Genomic DNA, 10,795 nt, shown 5'->3' with positions numbered 1-10,795 from the left:
TAGCACATCACACGCTTTGGACCAACATTCCTTCTGAAACATCATCTCCAAATCRAACTGCAGTACATTTGAGAGTAGATGTTGGGTAGAAAGAAAACTGCTTCCTACATGAGCATGATTGCTGCACAGGGCTATGTTCTGGCACAGTGCAGGCCCTCAGAAATGCAACCAAATAGTATTTTAGTATCTCCTTTACTGATGCAGAACACCCAAGTGTCTTCTCCAGCACAATTTCAGATGTGTGTTTCTTGTTTTTATTCAAGTAGCAAAATACAATACTTACTTTGAAGATCCACTTAGAAGAGTTGATACTTGAAAAGAGATCCATCTGCAATGCTTTCCTGCACAGACACATTTTCTTTTCAATTTATAAAATAGGGATTGTGATTTTGTGGGGCTTTGGTTATTGGTCTATTTGGTAATTGAGTTTGTTGCTATTCTTCACTACTGCATAATTACACCAGGTTCACTTTTGTTGCCAGAATCCTTATCTTCTAAGTATAATTTTAATAGACTACTACAACACAGGAAATGTTTTCAAATGAATCATTTACATATTGTTAGTGACTCTGCCTTTCTAATCTCAAACAGCTCCATAATCGTGGAACAAGTGATTCTTACTGAATTTACAGAGCAGTTTAAAGCTCCTCGGTATCCAACAGCTCACAAGGAGGAGTCTCTTTTGCACTTTTCCATATTATCAATTCTAAAATACTCAGCTTTCAAAGGAAACTCAAAATAGTCAAAATGTGTGAAATATGAAAATAAATTGTCATTTTCATCAAACAGCAACAAAAGCATTAATTTCAATCYTTTGCTAGTTACTTGTAACTATATGCTATAATCTGTACATATTTCTGCTATTGAATYATAGTCCTCCTGACTAATAAAAGAAAATACTGTTTAAAGCAATTTGTAGTATTATTAATCAAGTGATGAAAATTCACAACAATGAAGTAAGCCAAGAAAGCACAAAGGCTTTGTCCCTTATGTTTCTTCATTGTTTGGCAATTCCACATTACAGCCAAATAATTATTTATACATTCTTTATACATTCTTCTCTTATCCCTAAAAACTTGTGCAARACACTGTAGGTTGTATTTAAGGATTGGCACTTTGCACTTGGATGATTTGATTATACACAGGGAGCCTCTGGCCCCTAAAATCATAGATTAATTCATTCTATACAAAATAATGATTTATTACTTACTTGCCATTAGCCACAGAAAAATAYCAGAATCATTGTAAACATGGGCAGCACAGCACACAACTGTACAAAGCCAGGCTGTCATTGGAGAGACAAAGTTATGACTGAAACAAAGCTTCAGGTGGGGCAAGGAAAGCTCAGAAAAATGGAGGTGAGTGAATCTTCATGGCARGATGTGCTTACAGGCTGCACAGGGAGCAAGGTCACTCTCCAGGGAGCACATAATGTAGTCTTGAAACTCCTCAAGCAACAGGGAAATTAAATTAAGGTATTTTAAATCCCYGTGAGAGCACCCTTAACAGCATTATAGAAAATACCAGCTCTGTTTAGAGMTCCCATCCACTGCATGATGGCTGCTGCTGGACTGAAAGCAGTTTGTGTGCTGGGTGACCTGGGCTTTGGGGGAATGGGTGGAATTTAGGGGATCCAAAGCTTCACTGAGATGGCTGCTTAGCTTAACAGGAACACAGGAGGCTCCAGCCACACTCAGACATTGAGGAAACTTCAAAAGGAATGTATGCTAATAAGCTTTTAGCTTCTTCCTGATGAGTCAGTTGGCAGAATAACTTCTTATTACTTTCTTACATACAGGTGTCTAAACTCTGATAATGTTCTCTCCCAAGCATCAAAACCAGCTCTCTAAATTTAGTGTCAAGGTACAAATTAGGAATCTGATTTCCCTCAGCTCCTCATTTAGAAGAGACAGACAGATTCCTCCAGAGGATAATTCTGATCATAAGAATTCCTACTTAATCCCCATCCCAAATATAGCTAAAAAGAAAATATAAAAAACTTTTGCTTCACAATTTTTTATTTTTAGTTTTTTATTAAGGCGATACATAGAAAAGTGACCATAAAAGGGGATAAAAMTATTTGAACATTTTGAAGAAAACAAAAAAGTAAGTCAGACAAAAATTACCTAATAATTAGGAAGAAAATTTCATTTCCCATCCATAAACACTCCATATAAAACAGCTTCCTAAAGCAGCAAGAATAAGTACTGGATGCAATTACAGCTTCAATAGCTATCTTTCTATCTTTCTTTTTTTCAGCTTACTCAAAGGACTAAATGTTTGTGTCTTCCCGGTGGTGAAGTGCATACYCCATATAGGGATAAATCCAATAGAGAAGGGAAAGAATGAAAGAAAGGAAAAATAACACAAATAACACCCAAGTAACACAGCTGCTTAGTCTTCAGTAAAGTATGCTTCCAGTCCTTCCAGTTCTGGATCAGTTGTTGCACTTGAAGAAGTGGGAGTAGAACTTGAATTTACACTTTCCTGACTATTATTTTTTTGTTGAAAGTTTGCTGAGTTGTTTAATTCCTTCTTCAGCTCTCTACCACCATTYAATAGCTTCTGACTCTCTGTAAAGTACTGATTAGGATGATTCAAAGAAAACCCAATGTCATCAACCTGCACATAAAAGGAAAGGAACACCAAGTTATTATATTTATTTCTAAATTTTTTTCATATTCAAGAACAAATTAATTAACAGTTTAATAAGTTCCAATGTTGTTGAAGAAAAACGTATGAGTTTGTAAAAAATGTCTCAGTAAATGTTAGCATGACACAGATACAGTTTCATCAGAAATTTTCTTCCTTCATTATCAAAATAAAATAACTGCTTTGGCATATTCAGTAATTACTTCAAACTGTCTTTACTACAGTAAAGAAAAATAACACTCCAAAACATCTAAAAACACGTAAGTAAAATCTCTTTAGAAATGTAGGAATTTCTGCTCCCTTTTTTCCCAGAAGGGAGGTGCCAATTCAGGCATAATAAAAAACTGCACACACACAGAGTCTCCTGAGGACATACTGTGGCTAATTTATTATGCCAAACCCCATCAATTTAAATTTCAGCCGCTTGTGAATAATCATAAAGCGGAGGATCAATGTGTGCTCTAAATGGAACCCTGATTAAATGCATTACCACTGCCTAGCTTAGCTCTATCAGAAAATGGTGACAGGGATAACAAAATCTAATTCAGACACGAATTAGCAACTGTAGTCAGTGACCTTGCTTGAAAAATCTTAAAAGTAAGTAACAGTCCTAGCACTCTAATATGGTCCTCAAAGGCACAAAGAAAAAAAAAAAAACAAACAAAAACCTAACCCAGAGTCATCACTGAATTTCATTTCAGTCTTATCTGGATGAGTTTCACCCAGCCAGCTTTCATCCATACTCCAATTTTCATTACATGGGAACTAAATTACTTCTTTACACCAAAAAGGCTTAAAAGAAGTGATATAGTGAAAAACTGGCTTTCTTAGTGGAAGCTCTTAATTAGTTCTCTTTTTTTAACTTTAAAATCTCWGTTTTCTTCAGACCAATTTAAGAGTCACTTTGTAACTGTTAATTTTATTCTAAACTCTCTCCAACAGAGTGGAATAAGCTGTAGAAGCTGCTCTTTGTGTGAATGGAGCCTACAACCATGTTTTCTGAGGTGGTTGGTGGTATTTGTGGGTTTTAATTTGTGGGTTTTTAAAAGCTATTTACAGGATGTTAGTTAAAATTGTTGCATGATTCCATGTACCATTTTTCCTTTCCAAATTTGAATGTTTCTAAAATAAAACTACCAGAGGAAGCTTAGACAACTCTTACTCAAAATAATTCTTAAGATTGTTCCCCTACTCAAAGAAACAATCAGTGTTATGCTAATTGATTCTTCTGAGATTTCTTTCACTGAAAAACTCTGCTAGTAATATACAGGAAAGCAAAGGTTTGATTGAAAGCAAAGGTCACTGTGTTCAGAGACACATCTTTTACCATCCCATAGAAAAAAAATTTAAAATTAATAAAGCATATAGTTATAGAACTGAAAAATCACTCCAAGCAGGCTGGTAAGAAGTTCAGCAGCTAAATTCTGTAAAAAAATTGCCATCATAAGCATGTGCCCTTCAAACTACAGTGTCTGTGCATTCTGCTTTCTCTCACTGAAATAATATCAAGTGCAAAGCAGAAAGGTGATTCTCAGTGCAAGCAGCAAAGACAGATATTTATATTACCACAAAATTGATAAAAAATAATGCTTTTCTGGAATGGGCTATCAAAGAATGGGAAGACAGCTTCCCTAAAATGAACAGTACTGATTTATTTTTTGGAGAATGTTGACCTTACRGTTTATAGTCATCTTGGGAAAATATTATTTCTACTGTCATGGGCTTACACAGAGCAAGTGTTACTTAAATTTAAAATTGTACATTATTTTGAATTTCCTTCCACATTATTAGCCTTGCTTTCACATTTTCTAAGACTGTAAGATATAATGTTCCTCTCAAAATACAGCTGCCAAAACAACAYTGGACACAGGCTCAGGGTATATCTTTGCTATACATTCATACATATGATTGCTGAAAATATGTGAAGACAAGCAGTTCCACTTAATTGTGAAAACTGGAAGAACCAAAAAGTCAGTGGTAAATGTCTCTGGGTGGGTCATCCGATCCTCATTCATATCCTTAGTAGGGCTGTTCCACAGTCTGCTGTTTCCATTTTTTGGTTTGTGAAGAGAACAAAACTGTAAGAACAGCTGTACTTCACTGATTTGTTGTTTTACTGGGTTTTTTKGGGTTTTTTGGGKTTTTTTTGATGACAAGGAATCTTGAACCAGTACAAAAGTTGGTTCTTTTAATCAAGAAATCACACAGGAGATGGAGTGTGGCCATTTGGTATCTTACAGTTTTCTGGAGAAAATTGCAAGATAACTTTGCAAGATAACAATTAAGCAAATGGGAAAGCTCTGAGAATCTTCATTCTGATTTTAAAAATAATCTCACATGACTACAAATGTGAAAAAATACCAAATAAAAATTAACAATATGAACCATGCGCATACTGGGAGAWTAGTTTAAATTAAGAAGTTTTAGATCCTGTTTATTTTTTTAAGGTGTATCTAAAAGCATCAAACCCACACAATGCATTAAAACCTACAAATTTGATTAAGAGTAGGGTATTGAAAAAGTTAAGTGACTTGAAATAGGTAAAATTCAACAATATTGACTTTCTTAGAAAGAAAGAATAACATTTTACTACATCTTGTAATGTTGAAGGTATTAATAATATATAAATGCAGAAAATTACGAAAGAATATTTGGAATTACTGAAAAGTAAACTAACAAGGCAAAACAGCTAATGAAGTATGTGCCAATTTTGAATATTATCTGGGCTTCATTGATGATTCCCAAGCCTTCCTCAAGACAAAGTCAGTGACAACAGCTGATAAAGAATAGCAGCTACTTACATCATGGGTCAACTCGAAGTATTTCTGACAGGCCAGTTGGAAATGCATTCCCTTCACCAGCTCCAGGATCTACAGAGGGAGAAAAATGTGAGGATTCACAAGTAGCACACATAGATCTTGCTGATACTTTCAACAACAAGGTATTCCACGACAGACTTGTACAACAGCTCGTGGACATTTGCAGCACATCACATCTGTGAATTACACTAATTACTGATAACATTTAAAAACGCCCTGACTACATTAAAACCAAGATAAAACCACAGGAAGGTACGCCTGGTCTTTAAAATGTAATTTCAATACTCTTAACTTCAGGAACGAGTTGAATCTATATTTTGGTAATATAACTGTGACAGTTATTGTCAAACTATCATATTGCAACATCTCTTCCATAATTGCAGACATAAATCTAGTAATTCAAGTGGTTGAAGCATGAAGCAATCAAGGACACGATTTGTATTTTTATTTTCCATATTACCCGTTCATGCAGATGCACAGTAAAATACTACTGTGCTCCCATCAAGAAAATTTAATGCAAATCCTTTAGACAAGTATCTGTGAGAGGGGAATGCTTTTACCTTCAATCAGATTTGTCCTTTTTGAAATGAAGCTATTTCTAGTCAAGCTCAGCAGAATATGTGAGTGAATAGGCTGTTTTGAACACGTATTACAAAAATCATGCCATCTTTTGTAAATACAATTTGCTTTCCAATTCTACTTCAGGTAATCTCTTCTGTGCTGCATAAACTCCCATTCTTATCACCAGAATGCAATGCTGGTTGAAATATTTTAAAGTTTCATTACCTCCTCCCTCCTTTATATAATCAAAATGTATGCTCTCTCTGCTTATCAAACAGAGAAAATTGCTGGAATTAAGAGATAGCCTCAGTGGAAGGAAAAATAGTTTTCAAGAAATGTTAATTTCAAGCCATTTCCCAAGGCTGACCTTTTGTGTCAAACACAGCAATATWCAGCTTAAATCCCTGCTGAACTCATTATTGGAAGCTGCCTTGTATTTATTGACAGATATAAAAATRAATTACATTTGCTGAATGGATAAAAACAGCAACACACTGCCAGGAAAGTACTTAGCCCCATTATTTCTCTGTAATAGCCCAACTGATTACATTTCTATCGCTCTTGCCACCTCCTGTTAAACTTTRTGTAAAAGAGAAAGGCCAAGGCCAACCRGGCAATGAAGTCTGAGGTCTGTCACTATCTGTGTACATAYATATATATTTCYGTTTTTTTTCTCCYCTCTCCTTGAAATTGACTGAAAAAATTAGCAGTTAAGGATTGAAAAAACTCATCTATTCTAAACACTTCAATTTCATATTGCTTTACATTTTCTTGTCTGTTCCTTATAACACAATCTATGCCATGTAAAAGAGCCATCTCTATTTTAAAGGAAATGCTAACTAACTATGTTGTATGTATGCACTTTCTTAAAAAGAATTTTTCACCTAATTTGGAGTAATTATCAGAAGGCCTATTTGTCTATTGGTTAATTAAAAGAAACATTCGTAACATTCTGCAGCATTCAGACCTATCTAACCTGATTTTTCCAGTAGAAATAAGYCAGCTAATTCAATCTAGTTCATAAATAAAGTTTTCTCAAAATTCTTCTTTGTTCAATCAATATTACATGTAATAAAATTATATAAATAAAAAGTTTTCCAAATTTAAGTGTAAATATATTTTAAATCACAGAACCTTAAGTGAGCAAACTCAGGTATGGACRAATTCTTAGTATAAACCCCAAAAGATTAAAAGCATCAAGGCTCCTTTATAACTTCAGCAAACTTTTTGAAAGAGATGATTTCTTAAAGAGTCTAGGAGACATTATAGAGCTCGTTTGACTTTTGAATTGCAGACCCCAGTTAGAGATGCTTTTTCTATCAATGATGCCATTGTTCAACTACCCTGAAAAGTAGAAAAGACCAGGATTACCAAACCTAGCTTTTAATTAACTAATTCACAACAACTGAGAGGCTGAGAGATCAAATTGCTGTTATCTTCTCTGACAGTTCAGCAAGAAAATGATAACTTCAAGTGGCAGATATCAAAGAGGGACTGCTGACCCACACTGCACAGATGATGACACAATAAAGGGGCACTTACAAATAAATTCCAGTTCTGAGCAAACTGCTTGGAAATCAATGCCCACCAGAACATTCCAGAGGTTTTCATCCCATTTGTTAAAGTTATCAATGTACAGGATTGCACTGGTAGTCATCATTCTCCTCCTCCTCTTTTACACCACATGACCATCCCAACTTGGAATGGCTGGCAAATTTCAGCCAAAGATGACAAGCAGAGATGAAAAAGCAAAATGTCRATTAAAAGTTGTGGTTGGGTAGAAAAGCCAGACCAGTATTTTTTGCTCAGAAAAAGAAGAAAAAAAAGCAATTATAATTCAGCTCCTACCCATTCAAGAGGCAGCCACAAGGCAAATAGTTAGCCTAATATTTAGTACATATCAAAGCTTAAAATGGCCACATCATGGGGGGCCAGCTTCACCTTTTGCATTTATGGAAGGCAGGAGGACTAAGGGACACATYAAACATAYTTAACAAAGAAAGCTTTAGTAGATKAACTTGCTTTATAGGGGAGCAAGTCATTAAGAGAGCAGAATAAAAGGTTAAACAGTGCAATAGAATGGAGCCCAGCTAGAAAGAAATCCTCTGTGTGAGAGAAGCTAACAATCCTCTATTAAAATAGAATATGTTTACCATCCATAATAATTATTCTCTTTTCTACTACATTTGTGTCCGTAATGAAAGCAAGCTTGCAGCTGTTTTTCCCTAGTATTTCCCAGAAGCAGACCTCCACTCAAAACTTAATTCACAGCAGCAATCTTTTTCCTCCACATATATTAAGACATTTACGCTGCATTGCTTTATTTTGTAAGTAAAGGTACMTACTCAAGGACTTTTCCTATTAGTCCCTATGTGCCTTTTTCTTCACTGCCATCTGCAACTTGCTTTTCTGATGTTGCTCCACTGACTGCTAATGARGCTGAGATGATGTTTGGCAGCTGTATGCAGCCACCTGGCTTTTACAGATCTTCAGCACTCAAAGTGAAGATGTTGCACAGCCAGATAGTTGGGGCTCTGTAATTATCCATTGTTATTTTCAGCTTAATCTAAGTTAGTTTGGGTTTGGGGTTTTTTTTTTTTTTTACAATGCCAAATTAACTTCTRTTTTCAACATGAAGATCTTTCTACTACAGACTCAGTTATGTATGAATAATTTCTAACTTTCCCTGGAAAGTTTCTTTAGCTGCAAGGGAAAATATTTTTACAGACAACAATAATCTAAAAAAACTAAAATCAGGGAGAGTGTGAGGGTTTCTTTCACTGTGGTGGTCTTGGAGTGTGGTTTTCTGCAGGTTTGACAGTTTTTTGTTCGGTGTTTTGATGGGATTTTTTTTTCATTCATAGAAACATAGCCATATCAGAGGCTTACTATTTCTCCTGTTTGGAGGACCAGAATTTTTWACTACTTTTTGCTTTTTCTATTGTGATTGGTGTGGTTTGGCAAAAAGGTAATTTCTTTAAGAAAACTTTTTGAAACAAATAATATTTATTTTGAAATAAGTAATTCAAACTCTATCATTTCTATCTCCATATGTGAGATGTGCAGGCAACACATTACAGGGTGTTTAGTACAGCACCACAACAGATGTATTTATCACAGAATCACAGAATGGTTTGWGTTGGAAGGGACCTTAAAGATCATCTCCAACCCACCTGCCACTGATGGAGACACCTTTCACTGGACCAGAATTGCTCAATGTCACATCCAACRTGGCCTTGAACACTTCCAGGGTGGGGCATCCACAGTTTCTCCAAACCAACTGTTCCAGGGCCTCACCACACTCACAGTAAGGAATTTCTTCCTTATATCCAATTTAAACTTCCTCTCTTTCAGTCTGAAGCCACTCCTTTTCCTGTCACTACATGCACTTGTTCCAGGTCTCATGTGTAAAAACATAGAATCTTAACATATACTTTGATCTTTATAGTCTTCAAATTGATTAGCTATTATCAAACCTGACTGGGTAAATATTTTACCTAATTAGCAGTATACCAAAGACAGAAATGAAAAATTATAGACTATGAATTCAAATGCTATGCACTTACATATTCACACATTCATTCCAAAAAGCATTTTAAAAACAAACAAAAAAAAGCTACTAGCACAAATAAAGATATAGACTAGCCTAGGGAAAATGTAAAATAAATACAACTTAAATAATTCAGTTCTTGGAATAAACATAAGGATCTGTTCTCTGCTTTAGGCACTGTGACAACTAGGCAAGACCTGTAAGTCATTTGCTGTATTACTGTGAGAAGATTACTTCAGCAGACACAATCCTAGAGAAGATACAGCCCCAGAAAACCTAGACTGGAACAACACATTGGATCCAGATACTTCACAGCAAGCAGATTCACATATTCAAATTCTTTGATCACTTTTTTCATAACTGACAATACTACAAAACAAGTGCAATGAAAGCAGTCTAATGCTCAGACTGACCACTGAAGTCCCATGAGGTCTGGCAGTATTTGCTCTRTACCACCATTGCAAGGTCCAGCTTTCCCTTCTCACACCTCGCCCTGTGAAAAGCCCTTTAGGATGGGGTTTGTTCCCATCAAACCCCAGTCAAATGCTTTTTCTGTATCAGAAAAACTCAGAAACTCTTACGAACCTTAAAGGAAAGAGGACATCTCAAGAGTATGGACAGCCCTAGACACGAAGGCTGAGAACAGCACGAGAAAACTGAGCATCTTGGGTGAAAGCACAGCCTTTAGGGCTGGACACTAACTCACATTGTGGCTCAGATAATAGACATGAGGAACAAGCTTCAAAGACAAGAAGGGGCTTGTTTGTACATCTGAGTACTCTAAACCAGAAGATGAAAATCCCAGTGGGGGACCAATTCATAAGTACATAGCTAAATTCAAAGAGATGTTTGAAAAATGATGCATCATTCCCAGAATTTTGGAACAGAGCAAGGAACAAACATAAAGACTGTAAAAGATTAATTTCTGAGAACCCAGGCACAGCCAATTTTTTTTATTTTATATTATTTTTATTAGGTTTTGCATGGGGTGTATTGTTTTGTGGGTTTTTTTGGTTTAAATAGGAGAGGACACAGAAGATCCCKTTACCCTAACTGCACTTAAACACCACAAAAGTCAGGGACAGGATAAAATCCATTTCTGGATAAAGAACATGTTGATGGAGACAGTTTTTCCTAGTCACTTTTGATAAGAAAATTTAAGACTCCTACTGAATCCAAATACTACTTTACAAAAAAAAAAAAAAAAAAAAAA

The 10,795-nt window shown here is 35.5% G+C and overlaps 1 protein-coding gene across 1 annotated transcript in view; it reads right to left on the bottom strand.

Annotated features, from left to right (window-relative positions):
• Positions 1-2,007: 2,007 nt before the first annotated feature.
• LOC130575505 (DNA primase large subunit-like) overlaps positions 2,008-10,795 on the bottom strand; it is a gene marked incomplete at its 5' end in the record, with an annotated part of 35,163 nt that continues 26,375 nt past the window's right edge. The window contains 2 exons of the mRNA XM_057369431.1: positions 2,008-2,622; positions 5,454-5,522. Of these exons, the coding sequence (XP_057225414.1) occupies positions 2,395-2,622; positions 5,454-5,522 (297 nt within the window). The remainder of the gene's footprint in view (positions 2,623-5,453; positions 5,523-10,795) is intronic.

The sequence above is a fragment of the Malurus melanocephalus genome, unplaced genomic scaffold, assembly GCF_030028575.1.
Source record: "Malurus melanocephalus ecotype Western Australia unplaced genomic scaffold, MMel_1.1 scaffold_109, whole genome shotgun sequence".
In the NCBI taxonomy this organism is placed as follows: domain Eukaryota; kingdom Metazoa; phylum Chordata; class Aves; order Passeriformes; family Maluridae; genus Malurus; species Malurus melanocephalus.
Note: the sequence above shows the minus strand (reverse complement) of the source record. Positions and strands in the feature narration are given on the sequence as shown.